The following is a 22,834-nucleotide window of genomic DNA, read 5'->3' as shown; positions in this document are numbered from 1 at the left end:
GTTCATCGGTTAAGAACATCAGTTACATTCAACGTGTTTTGGGGGAAAGAGTTTCCCCTTCATCAAGTCTTGAGCCTCTCATTTTCAGTGCCGTTAGGAGACACTAGTCTCTATGAAGACCTAATTTAGGTCCTGCGATGCATTTCATGGTGATTCTACTAACATCCATTGCTCAAGCCCTAAAGAAGGGGTAGACTTTTTCCCCCCCGAAACGCATTGTCTGTAACTGACGTTCTTAACCAGTAGCCATTTCAAAAATACTTTTTAACCACTTCCCGTCTGGCCCATGTATATAAACGGCCGGACGGTGGCAGTACAGGGTCGGGTGGCCGTTTATAAACATCCTCCCCGCTCCCTACTTGTGCGCGCTCCCTGGGAGCGCGCAGCACCGCAATCCGGTGCCCGCTGTGTCCTCCAGACACAGTGGAACAATGATCGCTGTATGGGCTGTAGTGTGATGTCCCAATCATGTGATCACTTATTGGCCAATCAGTGATCACATGAAGAGTAGTAAGCAAGATGTTACTTCTGACATCATTGCTTACTACGTGTGAAATCTGTGAATTATCACAGAGGTCACATGGTACAAGGCCATTCACAACAGCCTTGTACCATGTGACAAGCTGTGACCAATCACAGCTCTCACAGTATTTCTCAATGGCTGTGAGAATGCAGCCAGAGAGAAGGAGAAATTATTGCTTTTACAGCCTTTATGGGTGTAAAAGCAATCAGTGTAAAAAAAAAAAAAACTTCATCACCCCCCACAAGTAGTACAGTGTCACTATGGTGACACTGTACTGCTAGGGTGACAGTATGTTTAAAAAAAAAAACATAAATAATAATATAAAAAAATAAAATAAAAATTTAAAAAAAAAATGCTGAAAAATTATAATTTTTGGTTATAAACTAATTTAGGTTATTTTATTTTACTAAAAAGATAACTGAATAAATTTTGGCCAAGATTTATGAAGAAAAATAATTTATTTGCAAAATGTTATAAGGAAAACACTTTTTTTCAAAATTTTTTTACTTTTTCATTTATATAGCAAAAAAAGAAAGTAAATATCCCAGTGGTGACTAAATACCACCAAAATAAAGTTCTATCTGTCTCAAAAAAATGCAAAAATTCATATGGGTACAGTGTTGCATGACCGCGCAATTGTCATTCAAAGTGTGACATCGCTGAAAGCTGAAAATTGGCCTGGACAGGAAGGGGGTAAAAGTGTCTGGACTTGAAGTGGTTACCATAACTGATACGATCCTTCGTTCTAGGTGCCTCAAAATAAACATCCAAGAACTGTTAGCGCTAGTGGCAAATGCCATCATACATGTTGTTTTTTTTTGTTTGTTTGCTCTTAATTCCTCTTTAATCTTTTTATTGCATACTGCTCCACAGAGTCATCAAGTTGACCCGTTTGCCCCCAGATGTGGTGGAGAACAGCGAGCCTCTACAAGTGGTGAGGTACAACAAGGGCGGTCATTACCATGCCCACATGGACAGCGGACCCGTGTTTCCTGAGACGGCGTGCACCCACACTAAAGTAATAACCAATGAAACGGCTGCTTTTGAAACCTCCTGTCGGTAAGCTAGGGCTTGACATGCCAGCTTTATTTTCTTGGGAGGGATTAGAAAACCCTGAAACTGTGTGGTGGCATCACTTAGTGTTTTGAAAAAAAGTCTCCTGAGTAAATATTCTGCATACTGCTATTGTGAGATTCTTAAACTAAATCTAAACCCAAGAACAAAAATACAGCTTGGAAGTCCTTTTCAGGGTAAGAACAATGTCCACATGGAGTGAGGGTGTGGGTGACAATCTTCCTGCCCACGGGTGGTACCCCAGGTGAGTTGAGCATAGAGAGCTCCAGCAAGACTAACCAATAGGCCACTAGGGCGTCCTGGGGTTTGAACGTCTCCCTATGGCTGGAAGAAGGAGAATTCTGTGTTTAGGGTAACATTTTTAAGTGGCCCTGAACTAAAGATCAATGCCGGGACAGGCTCGCCCAGGGTAATGATGCAGAATTGAGCTACCCCCTTTACCTAACGCAGTGTTTCTGAACCTTTTTTCAGTCAAGGCACCCTTTAAAAGTATGGACAGTCCCGAGGCACCCTTTAAAAGTATGGACAGTCCCGAGGCACCCTTTAAAAGTATGGACAGTCCCAAGGCACCCTTTAAAAGTATGGACAGTCCCGAGGCACCCTTTAAAAGTATGGACAGTCCCGAGGCACCCTTTATAAGTATGGACAGTCCCGAGGTACCCTTTAAAATTATGGACAGTCCCGAGGCACCCTTTAAAAGTATGGACAGTCCCGAGGCACCCTTTAAAAGTATGGACAGTCCCAAGGCACCCTTTAAAAGTATGGACAGTCCCGAGGTACCCTTTAAAATTATGGACAGTCCCGAGGCACCCTTTAAAAGTATGGACAGTCCTGAGGCACCCTTTACAATTATGGACAGTCCTGAGGCACCCTTTACAATTATGGACAGTCCCGAGGCACCCCATTCTAAACTGTGAAAAACTATTCTCTATATAAACGCAGCAACATCCACACATGTAGGACATCCAACGTTAGAGGTGATTTATTCTTCCAAAGCAAATAAAATTTTGTACACTGGTACTGACTAGTATTCCATTGTTTCTCTTCTCCCTCAGTTTTTCTCCATCACTGAGCTAATGTGACCCCAGCACTGATGGAAAGGGGCGGGGGAGGGTTAAACTAGGATGCTGTGCAGGCAGCTGACACCCTCCTTATCAACTGATGATGTCATTGGTTGTCAGGAAGCCGGCAGCTAGAAGGTCATAATGGTGCACAATGAAAATCTGTGACTTTGTGTAACTAAAAAGGCAGGCTTGTTCCACCTGCTGGCATGGATCCAAGTTTTGGGCAATTTTTAGATATTTTGCCAAGGCACCTGTGAAGAAACCTCAAGGCACCCCAGGGTGCCTGGGCACCCTGGTTGAGAAAGGCTGACCTAACGCATGGCACAGATGGGTGTACTGCCCTGCATCCACCCATTTCCCCACCATACTCCGGCTGCCTATAGTTGGCATTGAGGGTGCACTGTGTATGCATGGTCATTTGCTTGTTTTCTAGCAGCTGGGGGGGGTGCATGAGTGATTGTGTATGTGCTGTGTTTTTCATGTCGGCTGTGGGTGGTTGAAGCAAGGGGGATGGAGTGTGGGCATGTTGGAGCATGGTGTGACAAAGCAGACAGAAAGCTGCTGCCCAGTAGAAGGGAGGCCATGATCCCCTAGTTGCCCCCACTGATCTGGAACACACATGTGTTGCAGTGCCATGGTAGTCCTCTGCACCCGAGCAGCTGCCCCTCGTGCCCCCTCCTTGTCCCAGCCCTGCTGAAGATTACAGGTGTGCAGTATCTCAATTACTTAAATGTTATGCAGAAAGCTACCCCCACATTACACACAATGTGATTTATTCAAATTAGCGACATGCACTGTATCTGATTTCTCATCTTAGGTTTGCTCAGTTGTGACAGGTTCTCTTTGAAAAAGAATAACCGTTATAAAAGCTTTGAGGGAGCTGAAGTGAATACATCACTGTGCGGTTATGAATTATAGTCAGACCTTAACCTGACCATATGTTATATCAACGACACGAATGATTTCATTTGTAGGTATGTGACCGTCCTTTTTTACCTGAACAATGTTACTGAGGGAGGAGAGACCACATTTCCAGTGGCTGATAACCGGACCTATGAAGAGATGGTGAGTGAATTCTTTGAGGAGAGGAACATCTTGATTTCAAAATGCACCCGTCCTCTTCTCTCTGCCCTATACTAACCTGCCCATTCTTCTCCGTAAAAATCACAAAAGCTAACAGAAATTTCCAACAAAAATGGCTGCTGGACCTCAATGCATGCAGTCACATGACCTAATGCTTAGGCATCATAGTCATGTGATCTCCGCTAAAAGAGAGACTCAGAGTTCGAAGGGGGTAATTCTTCTCTTCAGGAGAGATCACATGCCTAAATGCCTAGGCATCTGCTCACATTAACATCCCCTGTGGGATCCTGGGGAAAAGATTAGGACTTCTTTTAGCTTTTATGAATTTAGGAAGTCAACAAAGGAGGTTAGTGGGGAGGGGTCATGTTGGACAGGACATGTGGTTCAAATCAGCATTTCACAAATGGGTTGCTGTGACAGCTTGGGATGCTGTGCTGCATCCTGTGGTTTTGCACAACATTGTGCATTTCCATGGTGATGGCAGGCCAGCCGCCAGCTCCATAGAAACACATGATGCTAAGATAGGGCAAGAGGTATTCAGAGTTGTCCCTGAATTCTAAAGAGGAAGGAAATCTGTCTCAGTCTATACCTGTTCCACCTCTTGCCCTCCTAGCCACCCTGTGGTGAAAGTGAAGGGTTGGATGCTGCTCAGCCAACCCCAGGAGTCCAATGTTGAGCAATGACCTCAGCCGCCCTTCTGGCCATGGCTTCTGATGCGTTTCACCCTGGTGGACGGGGCGAAACACGTCAGTGGGCATGACCAGAACGGCTGCTGAGGCCATTCCTCAGCATTGGACTCCTAAGATAGGGCAGGAACATTCAGAGTTGCCCCTGAATTCTAAAGAGGAAGGAAATCTGTCTCAGTCTATACCTGTTCCACCTCTTGCCCTCCTAGCCACGCCGTGGTGAAAGTGAAGGGTTGGATGCTGCTCAGCCAACCCCAGGAGTCCAATGTTGAGCAATGACCTCAGCCGCCCTTCTGGCCATGGCATCTGATGCGTTTCACCCTGGTGGGCGGGGCGAAACATGTCAGTGGGCATGGCCAGAACAGCAGCTGAGGCCATTCCTCAACATTGGACTCCTAAGATAGGGCAAGAGGCATTCAGAGTTGTCCCTGAATTCTAAAGAGGATGGAAATCTGTCTCAGTCTATACCTGTTCCACCTGTTGCCCTCCTAGCCATGGTGTGGTGAAACTGAAGGGATGGATGCTGCTCAACCAACCCCAGGAGTCCAATGTTGAGCAATGACCTCAGCCGCCATTCTGGCCATGGCTTCTGATGCGTTTCACCCTGGTGGGCGGGGTGAAACACCTCAGTGGGCATGGCCAGAACGACAGCTGAGGCCATTCCTCAACATTGGACTGTTGGGGTTGGTTGAGCAGCATTCATCCTTTCACTTGCATTGGCTGACACTGGAATCGCTCAGACTCATGCTCCCTTCTTCTCACTTGCCAGTGGGGTGGTCTTTTTCCTCCCATCCATAGCTTGGAGCGACGTCATAAGGTATACTTTTCACACTGTGGTGAAGATTGGAAGGTAGGGTTCTAATGTGAAAGAGAGTGGAATGGGGTCTGATGACTCTGATGTGAAAGGAGGGGAAGACTAAGGACTCTGGATGTCAAAGGGGGGAAGACTGAGGACTCTGATGTAAGGAGGGGGGGGGGCTGAGGACTCTGATGTAAGGGGGGGGACTGAGAAGTCTAATGTAAAAGGGGGGGGGGCTGAGGGCTCAAGGCGAAGGGACATTGATGTGAAAAAAGCTTCTGGTATGATCTAGAGAACCCGGATGTGATAGGGGGACCCCTTTTTTGCACAAAGTGGCAAAGTTCTCAGCTGTGCCCACCACTGCAACCATAACAAAGGGGTCTCCCTCTCCCTGCTGGATCCTTCATTTTCTTTTATATTATTGCGTCTGCAGCTGGCAATGTGTGTTCCCAACTGTAGGTTCGGGTGGTCCTTAGATAGAAACATTCTCCTCCACCCCAAGCCTAGTTACGTCTGCTCCGATCTCTGTGCTGGGTGCAGGTGAATCAGGGAGCCTCTGTGCTCTAACACACAAACAGAAACTCTATGCATTCCAGGAGCATCACACGGATCCCAGTATATTGAAGCAAATACCGCGAAGCCCTCTGCCTGTGGGACTTCCCAATAGCAGGGGTCCCAAATGCGGGGACTTCATGGTGATGGCTTTGATATAAATCGGGATCCATGTGACGCCATTGGAGTGCATAGAGTTTCTTTCTGTTTGTTCGGGTGGCCCTTGACACTATTCAACATTCAACACAACAGAATCATCTAGAACTACTTTTTAGACAGAATGAGACTTGAAAATTGACTTTTTTTTTCCTTTGCTGCTATAATTTTATTTCTATTTTGTTTCAGTCTTTAATCCAGAATGATATTGATCTGAGAGATACAAGGAAACATTGTGACAAGGGGAACCTGAGAATTAAACCCCGGCAAGGAACAGCTGTCTTCTGGTACAATTATCTGTCAGATGGAAAAGGTACCCCATTGTGATATTACACCCAACAGATGTACAAACACGTGATGTCATTAGCTACTTGCTGATGTTAAAACAGAACTTCACCCAAAAGGGGAATTTCCACTTGTCTGCACCCCCCACCCCCCACCCCTTCACTGCCACATTTGGCACTTTTTGGGGGGGAGTGGGTACCTGGTTTTGACAGGTACCCGCGGTCATTTAAGGCAGAGGTTCAGCCCCCCATTCCTTTCCCTGCAGCCTTCTGGTACACTTTACAGGTCCCAGAAGACTGTGCGCTTTGTGCATGCGCAGTAGGAAACCGGTTGTGAAGCCGCAAGGATTCATTGCTGATTTCCCTCGCTTAAGATGGTAGCACCTGCACCCAAAGCCGTATGAAGAATTGGCTCGTGTGAAGACATCGCTGGATCCCTGAACAGGTAAGTGTCCTTATTTTAAAAGTCAGCAGCTACAGTAGTTGCAGCTGCTGACTTTGAAGTTTTGGGTAGGAGCCTGGAGCTCCACTTTAGCCACTTGCCGTCCAGCTATATATAAATGGCAGGACGGTGGAAGTTGCCGTTCATAAATGGCACCCGCCATTTTAGACTGTGCGCGCTCCCTGGGAACGCGCAGCACCGCGATCCAGTGCCCGCTGTGTCCTTCGGACACAGTGGAACACCGATCGTCGTACGGGACCTCTGTGCGAGGTCCCGATCGTGTGATCACTGATTGGCCAATCGGTGATCACATGCAGAGTAGTAAGCAAGATGTCACTTCTGACATCATTGCTTACTACGTGTGAAATCTGTGAATGATCACAGATGTCACATGGTACAAAGCCATTCACAACAGCCTTGTGCCATGTGACAAGCTGTGACCAATCACAGCTCATTCAGTAGTTCTCAATGGCTGCAAGAATACAGCCAGAGAGAAGGAGAAATGATTGCTTTTACAGCCTTTATGGGTGTAAAAGCAATCAGTGTAAAAAAAAAAATCTTCATCACCCCCCCACAAGTAGTACAGGGTCACTACGGTGCAATAAGACAGAATAAATAGAGACAAAATAGGATGAGCTCCTCAGGCAAGATAAGCGACCCTCCATATAAGAGTGGCCACATGCCCATAAGGAAATTCCCCCCAGGGAAAGGGCGCTCTCTCCAGCCTCCATTCATCCACAGAGACACCAGAAATTTGCTGTCAGTTGTCACCATATACAACTACAACTTGCAGGGAACCGCTGCACCACTGGGAATTAGCTGGGCAGGACTGATGCACATATGATAAAAGAGGCAATCTACCTAGCATAAAACCATCCATAAAAAGGAATTTATTTAAAGTGGTTTTAAGGGCTGAAGGTTTTTTAACTTCATGCATTCTATAAAAGCTTTCTCTGTGCAGCATCCACCCCCCCCCCCCCAGCGCCCCCTGATACTCACCCCCTCTCGATCTAGCAATGTGCACTGGAGTCTTGGCTATTCGGGGACTCCCTCTTCTCAATGGCTGTCAATCACAGCCAGTGATCCAATGAGAAGAGAGAGGGGGCAGAGCCGAGCCATGGCTCGTGGGCACACGGTGCAGCGGCTGGGGAATGTACATGATCAGGTGCCCCCATAGCAAGCTGCTTGCTGTGGGGGCTCCCGACAGGAGGAAGGGGCCAGAAGTGCTGAGAAGAGGAGGATCCAGACTGCTTTGTGCAAACCTACTGCACACAGCAGGTAAGTATAGACATGTTTGTTATTTAAAAAATTAAGCATTTAGAATCACTTTAAGTCTAAGCACTTACAAACATCCAGAGGTAACACAGCCTATCACATGGTACAGCAACATGGAATTCCAACATCAAAGATGGCCACCGTTCCTTCCCACATGCTCAGTAGTGGACCCGGATACACGCTACTGAGCATGTGCGATCTTTGTTCTGTTCTGTGATTGAATGGTAAAAAGCTAAAGGTGTTAATTGGTAATATTTAGTGATTTTAACAGATCAACCAATTAAAACAATATTCATTTTTAATTTTTCTTCAACACTAATCACAGTTTGTCTCCTCCATCAGGTTGGGTGGGAGATGTGGACGATTTTGCTCTACACGGAGGCTGCCTGGTGACAGAAGGCACCAAATGGATCGCCAACAACTGGATCAATGTGGATCCCAACAAGACCCGCCAGCTCTGGTTCCAGCAGGAGATGGCTCGCTATGCCAAAGATGACAGTGAGAAACAGGAGTGGACCGTGGACAAGTCTTATAGGGACATGCACGTTGACCTATGACCGTGAGAGCAGCCCAGCTAGGGTTAGATGAAGGTGTAGATTTCCACCATCACTTGCCCGGTCATTTCAGTGTCCTCCGCTTCTTGTTCCTCTTTCAGGTTTGTGAGGATTGGATAACGCAAACTGCATGTACGCACCAAATCGGGAAGAGCCATCCCGTGCTGCAGGGGTGCATGGAACGTACCACCGTTGGCTCTGGTGGTATGAGAGAGGTTGACTGAGCACTAAGGATTACGTAAGACAGTGGACACTTTCTCGTGTCCCTTTTTAATTGCATCATGGGAAAGAGATTCCCAGAGCTGGCCAATCAGTGCTTAGTGGTTTTATTTTAGTATGAGACAGAGACACATATTTATTTATTTATTTATTTTATCTACATCATGGTACAAAGAGAACAAAGTCTATTTATTAAAGATGACATCAGGGCATTCATATGCATTCAGATGAAAGTGGCTGTGCTGATTTAAAGGGTCAGTCCATCCTAAACTGATATTCCAGCTTTCGGGAGATGCTGGCGGGTTTTAAGCACCCACCAGCTTTTTGTGTCTTCTGGGGACTCTGGTGGATACATATCTGTGCTCGAGTTCCCAGCTCTGCCCACCCATCACAGCAGCTACAGGAAGGTCACATTCTTCCTACTGGTTTTTGTTTTGGTTCTATTAAAGCAGAACTAAACCCTCCTATCCTTTACAGCCAAGGAAGCTGCCATCTTGGCCTCTGTTTGATCTGCAGTTGCCTCGGTGCTGCACATGTGATCAGTTATGACACCAAATATTTGATGGTTTGGCTGTTTTGGTTGAGAGCACAAGCAACTGTGACAGTTATCAATCACAGCATGCCTTGAATGCAACTGTTTTGGGAAATTGGGAAATCGATGGATTTAGTTCCACTTTGGAAAATGGAACTGCCAAGGTGTGGTGGGAAAGGCAGAACTGCATTGGGGAGGCTTTTTTCTCTGAAGCCACATAGATGGCTGCGTCATTCAGCTTGTCATTACCCACCAAAAAAAACCCTCAAAAATGTCAATTTTGGGTGAACTGACTCTTTAACGAGTATCGGTCACTAAGCAGGCAGCCATTTTGTGGGTGAGATCAGCTTTTAAAGAATGCGTCCTGTTAGCAAGGAATTGGTGGCATTGCCATGGCGTGTGATGTGAAATACCATGGTGATGTCACTAGGTTCAGTATTAGTTCAGTCCACAAGATGGCTGCCTGCACGGTTTATGAGTTACAGGTGCACTTTAATATTGCCATGGTGTTCCATATCAGAAAAAGGCATGTTCAGGACACTATATAAGCTGAAGTATCAAAAATCAGATAGCTTTATTTATTTAAACAGTTGTGTGTGCTACATATATCACAAAACTTTATTTATTGTCTTTGTGCAAGTGCAATATTACTACAAGTGTTCAGGTGTCATTCTCAAGCAGAGGTGAGCAGAAGACTAGAGCCAGGACAGAGATATCAGGGTCAAGGTGTATAGGAATATTAGCAAGTTCCCTCTAAGAAACTATTGAGTAGAGCTCTACTATAGGGTTCAATATTACCACAAGTGGTCAGGTGTCATTCTCAAGCAGAGGTAAGCAGATGACTAGAGCCAGGAAAGAGATATCAGGGTCAAGGTGTATAGGAATATTAGCAAGTTCCCTCTAAGAAACTATTGGGTAGAGCTCTAGTAGAAGGTTCAATATTACCACAAGTGGTCAGGTGTCATTCTCAAGCAGAGGTGAGCAGAAGACTAGAGCCAGGACAGAGATATCAGGGTCAAGGTGTATAGGAATATTAGCAAGTTCCCTCCAAGAAACTATTGAGTAGAGCTCTACTATAGGGTTCAATATTACCACAAGTGGTCAGGTGTCATTCTCAAGCAGAGATGAGCAGATAACTAGAGCCAGGACAGAGATATCAGGGTCAAGATGTCTAGGAATATTAGCAAGTTCCCTCTAAGAAACTATTGAGTAGAGCTCTACTATAGGGTTCAATATTACCACAAGTGGTCAGGTGTCATTCTCAAGCAGAGGTGAGCAGATGACTAGAGCCAGGACAGAGATATCAGGGTCAAGGTGTATAGGAATATTAGCAAGTTCCCTCTAAGAAACTATTGAGTAGAGCTCTACTATAGGGTTCAATATTACCACAAGTGGTCAGGTGCCATTCTCAAGCAGAGGTGAGCAGAAGACTAGAGCCAGGACAGAGATATCAGGGTCAAGGTGTATAGGAATATTAGCAAGTTCCCTCTAAGAAACTATTGAGTAGAGCTCTACTATGGGGTTCAATGTTACCACAAGTAGTCAGGTCATTCTCAAGCAGAGGTGAGCAGATGACTAGAGCCAGGACAGGAATATCAGGGTCAAGGTGTATAGGAATATTAGCAAGTTCCCTCTAAGAAACTATTGGGTAGAGCTCTACTATAGGGTTCAATATTACCACAAGTGGTCAGGTGTCATTCTCAAGCAGAGGTGAGCAGATGACTAGAGCCAGGAAAGAGATATCAGGGTCAAGGTGTATAGGAATATATGCAAGTTCCCTCTAAGAAACTATTGGGTAGAGCTCTACTATAAGGTTGTGGCAGCCATAAAACCTTGTATGATTAAGGACCACACTGGTCATGAAAAGTCCATAAGTGTCCTCCCCCAACACTTAGAACCCTGCTTGGTTATTGCTTATTACTTCCGTAACAAGAAATGGATACTTCCCAACCAGGCCATAGTCAAAAGACGTCCTGGGTTGGAAGTGGAATACCGGGGTGATGGCTGCAGCAATGTGCCATAACCAAAGTATTTTTTTTTTTTTAGCCGGTGATTCCCTCTCTGCTAAAAGTGATCCTGGCAGTGGATACGCCACTGGATCACTTTTAGAAATGCCCCCCTCTTGGGCTCACCGATCATCCAGGTGATCGCAGCAGCCGGGCATGGAGATGAGTGAAGGAAAGATGGCCTCCACTGATCTCTACGGCCTAGGAGGACCGGAGTGACGTCATTACGTCACTTCTGATTCCGGCCTAATGTTAACAAGGCCATTTCTTTTAAAAAGCATTAGAGTGATGCTTTGTTTTTTAATATAATGCTTTCCATTGCAGAGGAGAGATGTGGGGTCTTATTGACTCCAGTTCTCTCCATAAAGAGGACCTGTCACTGCTTATTTCTATCACGGGATATTGACATTCCTCATGATAGGAATAACAGTGATCTTTTTTTTTTTTTTTAAGGAGATAGTGTAAAAAAAAAAAAACATTTAACATTTTTTATAAAGTGCCCCTGTCCCCCCCCCCCCGTGCTCACACGCAGTGGTGAAAGCATACATAGGTCACACCCACATATGTAAAAAGTGTTCAAACCACACATGTGAGGTATTGGCGCTAACGTCAGAACGAGAGCAATAATTCTAGGTTTAGATTTCCTAAACTGGTAACCTGTAGAAATTTTTAAAGTGTTACCTATGGAGATTTTTACGCACCGTAGTTTGGCGCACAATTTTAAAGAGTGACATGTTGGGTATCTATTTACTCGGCATAACATAATCTTTCCTATTTTATAAAAAAACTGAGTTGTTATTGTTTTTTTTTTAATCCAATAAAGTGTATTTTTTCCCAAAAAATCATTGCGCAAATACCCTGTGGCATAAAAAATGTCAGCGGCCACTAATTTATTCTTTAGGGCTAATTTATTATTTAACAAATATATGATGTTTGGGGGTTCTAATTAATTTTCTAGCCAAAAAATGTTTTTTTTTTTTAATTTGAGAGAAGTGTCAGAATTGGCCTGGTAAGGAAGTGGTTAAAAGAGAAATATGGCTTTGAAACAAACAAATCTACATACTCACCTAGGTGGATGCAGCATCAATCCCATGCTGCATCTGCACCCCATTGTCTCTAAGATCAAGAACTGAGCGACCACATGACTGCTGGTTGCGCAGTTCTCAGTCTTCAGTGATCAGAGGGTGGTGACTGTCCAGACTGTGGACAGGCACCGCTCAGGCTCTCAGTGGCGCATGGATCTGGGTGGATCCCGACATCAAAGTCAGGATGCCTCTGGAGTTTGGACCGGCTGAGTGATGTCCACCAGCAGTGGACTTTAGCCTGTTGTCAGCTGAATCTGGGTCACAGAAGTGCAGAAGTAAGTGCACAGAAGAGCTTTGGCCCTACTTGTCCTTTAAGGAAGAATGGGTGTCCAAGGCAAGGTGGCAGCTTTGGCTTCACCATAATCTGTTCGATTGACATGGATAAGTATTGCCATAGGCATAGAGAAGCCACCCCATCTGCACTGTCTGTAAGGGCACAAACCACTCCATCTGATACCAATTACCTACCTGTGGATCATCCTTTGTAAAGTCAAAAAATTGTGCAATCACCCTTTTTTATTGCAGGAGCATAAAGGTAGTAGCTGGGCCCCCAGGACGTCCACCTGGCACTAGGCTTCTGCCCTAGTTGCCTTGCGGATGATCTATTAGGCTCTCATTAGAATAGGATGATTAACAGAACCTGTGCCCCCTTTTATCAGATGTCCCTATCAGAGTCTCCCTTAATATCAGGAGTCCTCGTCAGAGTCCCTCTTTATATCGGGTTTCCATCTGCTTGCCCCCTTATATGTGCGTCCCCATCAGAGTGCCCCTTAGATCGGGTGTCCCCATCAGAGTGCCCCTTTAGATCGGGTGTCCCCATCAGAGTGCCCCTTTAGATCGGGTGTCCCCATCAGAGTGCCCCCTTAGATTGGGTGTCCCCATCAGAGTGCCCCCTTAGATCGGGTGTCTCCATCAGAGTACCCCCTTACATCAGGTGTCTCTATTAAACTGTCCCCTTACATCAGATGTCCCTATCAGAGTCCCCCTTAAAATCAGAAGTCCTCATCAGAGTCCCCCTTTATATCAGGTTCCCATCAGCTTGTCCCCTTACATCAGGTGTCCTCATCAGAGTACCCCCTTAGATCAGGTGTCCCCATCAGAGTGCCCCCTTAGATCAGGTGTCCCCATCAGATTACCCCCTTACATCAGGTGTCCTCATCAGAGTGCCCCCTTACATCAGGTGTCCTCATCAGAGTGCCCCCTTAGATCAGGTGTCCCATCAGAAAGCCCCCTTAGATCAGGTGTCCCCTTTAGAGTACCCCTTTTTCATCAGATGTCCCTATCAGAGTCCCCCTTAACATCAGGAGTCCTCATCAGAGTCCCCGTTTAAGTCGGGTTCCCATCAGCTTGTCCCCTTACATCAGGTGCCCCTACAACTTTTTTTTATGTGTCCCCATCAAAGTGTCCCCTTACATCAGGGTCCATGTTACCATTCCCCCTACATATGATCAGTTATCCCCATCATAGTGCCCCAATCAGTGTGCCCCTTTACATGGACTGTCCCCATCAGAGTCCCCCCTTACATGGATTGTCCCCATCAGAGTGCCCCCTTACATGGATTGTCCCCATCAGAGTGCCCCCTTACATGGATTGTCCCCATCAGAGTGCCCCCTTACATGGACTGTCCCCATCAGAGTGCCCCCTTACATGGACTGTCCCCATCAGAGTGCCCCCTTACATGGATTGTCCCCATCAGAGTGCCTGCTGACATCAGCTTTCTGCACTAGCTTGGCACATGCATTCTCAGAGACCAGGGTAGGGGGGTAAGCACAGCTAAAATCTGGATGGTGCAACTCACCCCAGCACCCCCCTAGTTCCAGCTCTCTAACACAGCCTTTATGGACACAAATCCTCTTGGACCATCTTCACCCCAACTTTAGTACAAATCGACCTACGCTGACATAATCATTTATCGTTCTGTTACCAAGACTGACGGAGTGAGAATCCTATCCTGGAGAGATGCTGGTCTAGGTTTCCCCGGTCACAGTAAGCCCAAACCTTCGGTCACATGATCTCCGCTGAATTCATATCTCTTGCCCTTCCCATTCGGTAGGGATCATGTGACCAAATGTCTAAGTTGTGTCAGCAGCACTGCAGGTAGTCTGCAGCAGCATCTTCTCCACAAAGGTCCCCACGTTAGCCCCTCTCTTACTCTTTATACTGAAGAGCGCAGGTCCACTTTTATAGAACATATACAGATCGATGTGCTGTAGCAACGTTTGATTGATGCTTTTGGTGAAAACATCAAACTCTGGAAATGAGTCGATCGTATGTCCATTTCCTGCTGCAGTCTCATCACTATAAGTGCAGGACTTCTGTGCATGACAGGTACACTTTAGCTCATCGTGCAATACAATCAGGACATTTCAATGTATGACTGGCCCGGCACTAATATCCTCCAGTCTGGTTTAGTTCTTTTTCACCAAACGTTTAAAAAACAAATACTAAATCCCATCCCATGTCACCCTCCCAACCACATGTTTTTACCACCACCCATGCAGAAGAGGCCTAAGACAAAAGTGATTTGCCTGGACTGGTTTAAAAATCCGAAGCACTGGGACTGATTCACATATCAAGGCTTCAGTTTCAGTTTACTTTTAACAGTATTAAATGCTGGAGCCGATCTTTTTTTTTTTTTTTTTTTTGGAAGGTGGGGTGTGTATAATGCAGGCCATACATGGTTCCGAACAGGGGCAGAGTGACAACTCATGGGGCCCCCGAGTAATAGGGGATCATGGGGCCCCTGTGTCCTTGCCCAAACTCAAAAAAGCCTATGAAAAAGGTACCAGGGGTATCTCATGGGGCCCCCTACTGACCCCGGGCCCTCGGGCAGTGCCCGAGTTTCCAAATGGTCAGTCTGCCCCTGGTTCCGAACGATTTTTCGTCCAAAAATCGAAAATTAATTCGCTCCGTAATCCAATGGTGCCATCAATGATTTAGAAAATCGGCCGAACGAGTCATAAAGTTCACCCCATATAACAGGCGAAACTTCTGTTCCTTCCAGGTCACGGCTCATACGCATATTCTTTTCGGAAAAACGATCGTACGATTTGAAAATCATTGAGTCGAAAATCAGTCGTTTTTCACGAATCTTCCAAAATGCACAATCACCAAATAGGGGAGGAACCGCAAAAATCGGCCGGTGCCATTGACCCACTAACAGAGCGAAAATCAACCGATTATTCTTAGGTCTGATTTTCGGCCAAAAAATCGGTCTAATTTTGACCCATGTATGGCCGGCATAAGAATCAAACAAGGTAAATGAGGTGAGTGGAATGTTGAGATTTCTGGCCAGATACTGATAGGATTTAATGCTCATATGCAATAAGTAGTTCTAATGGGTTTATGTTAGAACAACGCTTTACAACATGGCGGTCTGCTTTAAGACGCTTTCAAAAGTGCGTGTTGGTGACGGTTCCATGGTATAGTCTGACATGGCTGCCCATCTGTACTGTAAACAAAGATTCTCTTGCAGTCCAAACGTGAACCCTTTGTACAGTTCACACAGACGCACCGTCCAATCAAACTGATGCTCGTAAAGTGCAATATTCTGCAAATGTGATGCTTGAAGCCCAACCTCTGTGAATGAATTGCACCTGCCCACCGCCATTTCCTACTTTACTGTTTACACATATCAGGTTGTTTGTGCTACAAAGTTCTGTTAAGAGATGAATTGTTATTTATTTGCACCGATTTCACTTTATGTAGTCCTTTGTTTAGTACATACTGTTGTGTCACTGTCAGATTAATGTGAAATAAACATTGTTTACATATCTATGGCTTGTAATGTTTGTTACTTTTTTGATCTCTTTATGTCCATCACTAATTAAAGATGAAGTTTAATCTGCTTATATTTGTCTTCCTGGGCCTTTCCTTTCCCTTCTATTCAACATGCTAATGACATTTGTTTATTTTCATAACATAGCTTATTTCAGATCCTGTCACTGGTTACACACTCCCTCCACTAGATCTCTTTGGTCCCCAAAGATAGAAGAAACTACTATGATGATTATTTCACGTAGAATCAACAGAATAATGAAACGGCTACCAACCAGAATTAGTAAAACACAAAGATACAAATACTCCTCATACCCTCCTATATCCAACATCACTGGGTGTCTGTGCATTGCTATGCAATGCAGGCAGATCATGATTGTTGGCAGGAGCTAATTGCTATGCAATGCAGGCAGATCATGATTGTTGGCAGGAGCTAGGCAGGGTGCCAGAGGTGTAACCAGACTCTTCAGGGCCCTAGGGGAAGAAACCATGACAGCCTCCCCTGATCCCCATCCAGGGGCCCTTTCCATCAGTCCCAGAGCGCTTCACTTTAAGCCCAGGGCCCTTCCCACTGGTCCCGTATCTCTTTGTTACAGTCCTGCAGCGGGCCCCCTTCACATTTTCTGCAGCGGAACCCCTTCCTGCGGTCTTTGGTACCCCAATGGTGGCAGAATGCCAGGGCTGCAAATGCGACCTTTGCAATCCTGGTAGTTCCACCGCTGACCTATTACTAGGGGGGCACTCTGGAAGATGTAAGAGGGAACTCTGGTGGTACTTGAATCCTCCAGAGTTCCTCTAGCGTGCCCCCTTACATCCTCCAAAGTGCCCCTTGGTGCCTACAGAGTACTCCATACATCCTCCAGAGTGTCCCCTTAGTGCCTCTAGAGTGCTTACTTAGTACAGTAGTACTAAGAGGGCAATCTGGAGGAGGACGAAAGGCAGCACTCTGGAGGTTGATTTAAGGGGGTGCTCTGGAGGATATAAGGGGGCACTCTGGAGGATGTAAGGGGGAGCACTAGAGGTACTAAGATAGTACCTCCAGGGTGGCCCCTTACATATACTAGAGGGGGACTCTGGAGGAAGGAAGGCGGCATTCTGGAGGATATAAGGGGGCACTCTGGAGGATGTAAGGGGGAGCACTAGAGGTACTAAGATAGTACCTCCAGGGTGGCCCCTTACATATACTAGAGGGGGACTCTGGAGGAAGGAAGGCAGCATTCTGGAGGATATAAGGGGGCACTCTGGAGGATGTAAGGGGGAGCACTAGAGGTACTAAGATAGTACCTCCAGGGTGGCCCCTTACATATACTAGAGGGGGACTCTGGAGGATGGAAGGCGGCATTCTGGAGGATATAAGGGGGCACTCTGGAGGATGTAAGGGGGAGCACTAGAGGTACTAAGATAGTACCTCCAGGGTGGCCCCTTACATATACTAGAGGGGGACTCTGGAGGAAGGAAGGCGGCATTCTGGAGGATATAAGGGGGCACTCTGGAGGTACTAACATGGTACCTCCAGAGTGCCACATTGCATCCTCCTCCAGGACCAAATCTAGAATTTGTGCTGTCAGTATGAGTAGTTAGTGGCAAAAGTCCAGATACTCACCAATCACCTCCGTTTCCTCATTGTGTGAGCCAGCGCAGTCCAAAGCCACTGACACGGATGTTTTTACAGGCACTTTACTCTTGTCAACAGGCAGGAGAAAAGTGTCTGTTAACACTGCCCCAGACATGGGTGTCTTGGACCCCCCCCCCCCATGATAGTGGACCGCCGGGACCTGGTTTGCAACCTGGTAGTTCGGCCACTACAAGGTGCTGTGCATAGCTTCCTGAAAACATCAGAGCTACCCGCCTCCGTACTCCTCTCAAGAGCCATCAGCCCTGATGCAAGCGGTGTGCTGGTTCCATCAGTAGCAAATGTAACTTCCCGTCTGCTGACTGAACAAAATAGTCATTCTATCATCCGTGACAAGTCAGTCATCATTCAGGAGAAGCCTTGTGTTTTTATCAAGGAATACAAGACTTCCTCTGATTGGATGAGGTGGAAAGTGTGAACTCGTCCACCTGCCTCTCTATAGTGCCAGAGTAGCGGGACGAATGACTCATCCTGCCCCATCATCCTGTACCGGCCAATCAAGAAGGATGAAGTTTGGCACCCAGAAGAAGCCAGGGAAAAGATGCCGGCACCAGCGAGAGACCATTGCAGCAAAGGTGGGTATCAGGGGCGGACTGACAACTCATGGGGCGCCCAGGCAATAGGGATCATGGGGCCTCTGTGTCCTTGCCCAAAACTCAAAAAAGCCTATGAAAAAGGTAGCAGTGGCATCTCATGGGGCCCCCTACTGACCCTGGGCTCTTGGGCAGTGCCCAAGTTTCCAAACTGTCAGTCCGCCCCCACTGGGTATTTCTAATAGACCCCCAATTTCTCCATAAAGATGACCTGTCGCCTGCCCATGCTTCATTCTGCCACATAGGGGGTATGTTAAGCCCCTTGGGATAGCAGAAAAGTAAAAAAAGTGTAAAAATAAAAAATTGTATAAAATAAATAAAAGTAATAATTAAAAAGTTAAAACATCACGTTACCACCATACACACCCCATATATAAAAGCATAGGGCAAGCATGTGTATGTAAACATCAATTGCGCCGCACATATGATGCATCACCAGGAACGCTGGAGTGAGAATAATTCTAGGGGACTATAATTCGCATTTAACTTTAAAGTGATAACTTGGAAAAGAGTTTTAAGTGTCCCCTATGGAGAATTTGGGTACCAGAGTTTTCTATGTTTTTTTTTGCAATTTCACAGGTGTGCGCAACTTTGCAGCTTGACATGTTTGGTATCTATTTACTTGACGCGGTCTCAGCTTTTTATATTTTACCAAAAATGGGCAATTTACTGCTTTTATCTACCGTAGATTTAACTTTAGTGTATTTTTTACTGACATTTTGTGTTTCATAAACTGGAGAGCTAATATCATGTGACATTAAAAAAAAAAAAAATGGAGCAACTGCTATTTTATTCCCCAGTGTGCCTGCTTTCAGAAAATGTTTAAAGTGTAAAAAAAACAAATGTTTAATTGTATAAATTATTGGATGTACAGAATTCACCTGTTTCTATGCTTATATACTTTAGAAAAGAAAAATTTGTTTAACTTAAAAAAAAAAGACTATGCAAAAAAACAGCTCCGGTGGCAAAAGGGTTAAAGTGCATGCAAACCCTGACTAATTTTTGTGATTTGCTCCATGTTTGACCCTTGAGTATATCATTGACTGCTTGCCTGCTGCCCTATAGCTGAACTACTGCTACAGGGCGGCAGGGCTGCGCAAAATCATACAGTGGGGATCGAAAGTTTGGGCACCCCAGCTAAAAATTTGTATTAATGTGCATAAAGAAGCCAAGGAAAGATGGAAAAATCTCCAAAAGGCATCAAATTACAGATTAGACATTCTTATAATATGTCAACAAAAGTTAGATTTTATTTCCATCATTTACACTTTCAAAATAACAGAAAACAAAAAATGGCATCTGCAAAAGTTTGGGCACCCTGCAGAATTTATAGCATGCACTGCCCCCTTTGCCAAGCTGAGACCTGCCAGTGTCATGGATTGTTCTCAATCATCGTCTGGGAAGACCAGGTGATGTCAATCTCAAAGGTTTTAAATGCCCGGACTCATCTGACCTTGCCCCAACAATCAGCACCATGGGTTTTTCTAAGCAGTTGTCTAGAAAACTGAAACTGAAAATAATTGATGCTCACAAAGCTGGAGAAGGCTATAAGAAGATAGCAAAGCGTTTTCAGATGTCAATATCCTCTGTTCGGAATGTAATTAAGAAATGGCAGTCATCAGGAACAGTGGAAGTTAAAGCAAAATCTGGAAGACCAAGAAAAATATCAGACAGAACAGCTCGCAGGATTGTGAGAAAAACTATTCAAAACCCACGTTTGACTGCACGATCCCTCCAGAAAGATCTGGCAGACACTGGAGTTGTGGTACACTATTCCACTATAAACAGATACTTGTACAAATATGGTCTTCATGGAAGAGTCATCAGAAGAAAACCTCTTCTACGTCCTCACCACAAAAATCATCGTTTGAACTTTGCAAATGAACATATAGACAAGCCTGATGTATTTTGGAAACAAGTTCTGTGGACCGATGAGGTTAAAATTGAACTTTTTGGCCGAAATGAGCAAAGGTACGTTTGGAGAAGAAGGGGCACAGAATTTAATGAAAAGAACCTCTGTCCAACTGTTAAGCATGGGGTTGGATCAATCATGCTTTGGGGTTGTGTTGCAGCCAGTGGCACAGGGAACATCTCACGAGTAGAAGGAAAAATGGATTCAATAAAATTTCAGCAAATTTTGGATGGTAACTTGATGCCATCTGTGAAAAAGCTGAAGTTAAAGAGAGGATGGCTTCTACAAATGGATAATGATCCTAAACCAGCAATGGGCAAACTACGGCCTGCGGGCTGTATATGGCCCGGCGGACCTTTTAATCCGGCCCACAGAGCTAGGCTCCCGCTAGGCTCCTCTCACAGTCCGCCCTGAAGACCGGTGTAGCATGAAAATCTGTCTCCTATGAGGATCTGTCCCCCTCGACGTATCTGCGCATGTGCCGGAGATCGCCGATCGGCTGCTAATGCCTGAAACTGGCACATGCGCAAATACGTTGAGGGGGACAGATCCTCATAGGAGACAGATTTTCATGCTACACCGGAACGGCGCGGGAACACGGCGAGAGGAACGCGCGGAGCAAAGGTAAGTGAATTGACACAGGGGGGACTTGGGGACTTAATATGGGGGATGAATTAATATGGGGAATGAATTATTATAGGGGGGATGAATTACTATGTAGGATGAATTACTATAGGGGGGATGAATTACTATAGGGGGGATGAATTACTATGGGGAATGAATTACTATATGGGGGATGAATTACTATGGGGGATGAATTACTATATGGGGGATGAATTACTATGGGGGATGAATTACTATGGGGGATGAATTACTATGGGGGATGAATTACTATATGGGGGATGAATTACTATGGGGGATGAATTACTATATGGGGGATGAATTACTATATGGGGAATTAATTACTATATGGGGGATGAATTACTATGCTTACTATGGGGGAATATTACTATACTTACTATGGATGACACATACACATCATTCATCTACACTTGGTCCGGCCCCCGGGTCCAATATATGAACCCATTGCGGCCCTCAAGTCAAAAAGTTTGCCCACCCCTGTCCTAAACACACCTCGAAATCCACGGGGGATTACATCAAGAGGCGTAAACTGAAGGTTTTGCCATGGCCTTCACAATCTCCTGACCTCAACATAATTGAAAATCTATGGATAGACCTTAAAAGAGCAGTGCGTGACAGACAGCCCAGAAATCTCAAAGAACTGGAAGACTTTTGTAAGGAAGAATGGGCAAAGATACCTCAAACAAGAATTGAAAGACTCTTGGCTGGGTACAAAAAGCGTTTACAAGCTGTGATACTTGCCAAAGGGGGCAGTACAAGATATTAACTCTGCAGGGTGCCCAAACTTTTGCAGACGCCATTTTTTTGTTTTCTGTTATTTTGAAAGTGTAAATGATGGAAATAAAATCTAACTTTTGTTGACATATTATAAGAATGTCTAATCTGTAATTTGATGCCTTTTGGAGATTTTTCCATCTTTCCTTGGCTTCTTTATGCACATTAATACAAATTTTTAGCTGGGGTGCCCAAACTTTCGATCCCCACTGTATATATATATATGTATGTGTGTGATTTGCATTTCTGGGTAGGGGGGTGCGTGCGTGCCAAACTACCCGCGCCACCATTGGCAATAGGGATGTTAATCACCGGGTCCCGGACAGAGATTCTCCGCCAGCACCCAGCGATCACCATGTAGAACTGACAGGGGAGAGACCTCTGTGTAATCCACACGGGTCTCTCTCCTGTCAGCAAGGACATGCTGCTGTGTATTTCTCTGCACAGCATGTCTCCCTAGTAAAACACACACAGTTAACCCTTTGATTGCCCCCGGTTTTAACCCCTTCCTGCCCAGTGCCATTAGTACAGTGTCAGTGCTTTTTATTAGCACTGATCACTGTATTAGTGTCACTGGAGATGTCAGTGACACCAACTCAGTTCCCCCCCAGTGTCAGAATGACCGCTGCAGTGCCGCTATAAGTCACTGATCGCTGCCATTACTAGTATAAAATGAAAAAAAATTTCCAGCATATATACCGCCATTTGTAAACGCTATAACTTTCACGTAAACCAATTAATTTACACATATCGGGATTTTTTTTTAGCAAAGACACGGAGCAGAATACATTTTGGCCTAAATTTATGATGAAATTTGATTTTACATTTTTTTTACTGGATGTGTTTTCTACAAAAAAGTTAAAAATATTGTTTTTTTTTACAAAATTGTCTTTTTTTTTTAATAGCGCAAAAAATTAAAAACGCACCGCCAATCAAATACCGCTGAAAGAAAGCTCTATTTGTGGTGGGAAAACGAGGTAAATTTCATTTGGGGGCAGCGTTGCATGACCGCGCAATTGTCAGTTAAAATAACGCAGCGCCGTAAAGCAAAAAATGGCCTGGTCAGGAAGGGGGGAAACCCTCAGGAGGGCAGGTATTTATAACCGTTTCCATGGTACCGCTATTATTAAAACACTTCAGGCTTTTCTCATTCGTCTGCGGGCAGATCA

General features: G+C 45.3%; 1 protein-coding gene across 1 annotated transcript in view; it reads left to right on the top strand.

Annotated features, from left to right (window-relative positions):
- Positions 1–16,111, top strand: part of P4HTM (prolyl 4-hydroxylase, transmembrane) — a 91,901-nt gene extending 75,790 nt beyond the window's left edge. Inside the window, exons 6-9 of the mRNA XM_089656616.1 lie at positions 1,397–1,582; positions 3,636–3,726; positions 6,127–6,250; positions 8,281–16,111. Coding sequence (XP_089512742.1) covers positions 1,397–1,582; positions 3,636–3,726; positions 6,127–6,250; positions 8,281–8,495 — 616 coding nt within the window. The 3' untranslated portion in view covers positions 8,496–16,111. The remainder of the gene's footprint in view (positions 1–1,396; positions 1,583–3,635; positions 3,727–6,126; positions 6,251–8,280) is intronic.
- The last annotated feature ends 6,723 nt before the right edge of the window (positions 16,112–22,834 follow it).

The sequence above is a fragment of the Staurois parvus genome, unplaced genomic scaffold (assembly GCF_062004578.1).
Source record: "Staurois parvus isolate SC_StPar_1 unplaced genomic scaffold, SC_StPar_1.0 ptg000920l, whole genome shotgun sequence".
Classification (NCBI taxonomy): Eukaryota; Metazoa; Chordata; class Amphibia; order Anura; family Ranidae; genus Staurois; species Staurois parvus.
The sequence above is the reverse complement of the archived record's forward strand: the minus strand, read 5'-3'. Positions and strand labels throughout refer to the sequence as shown.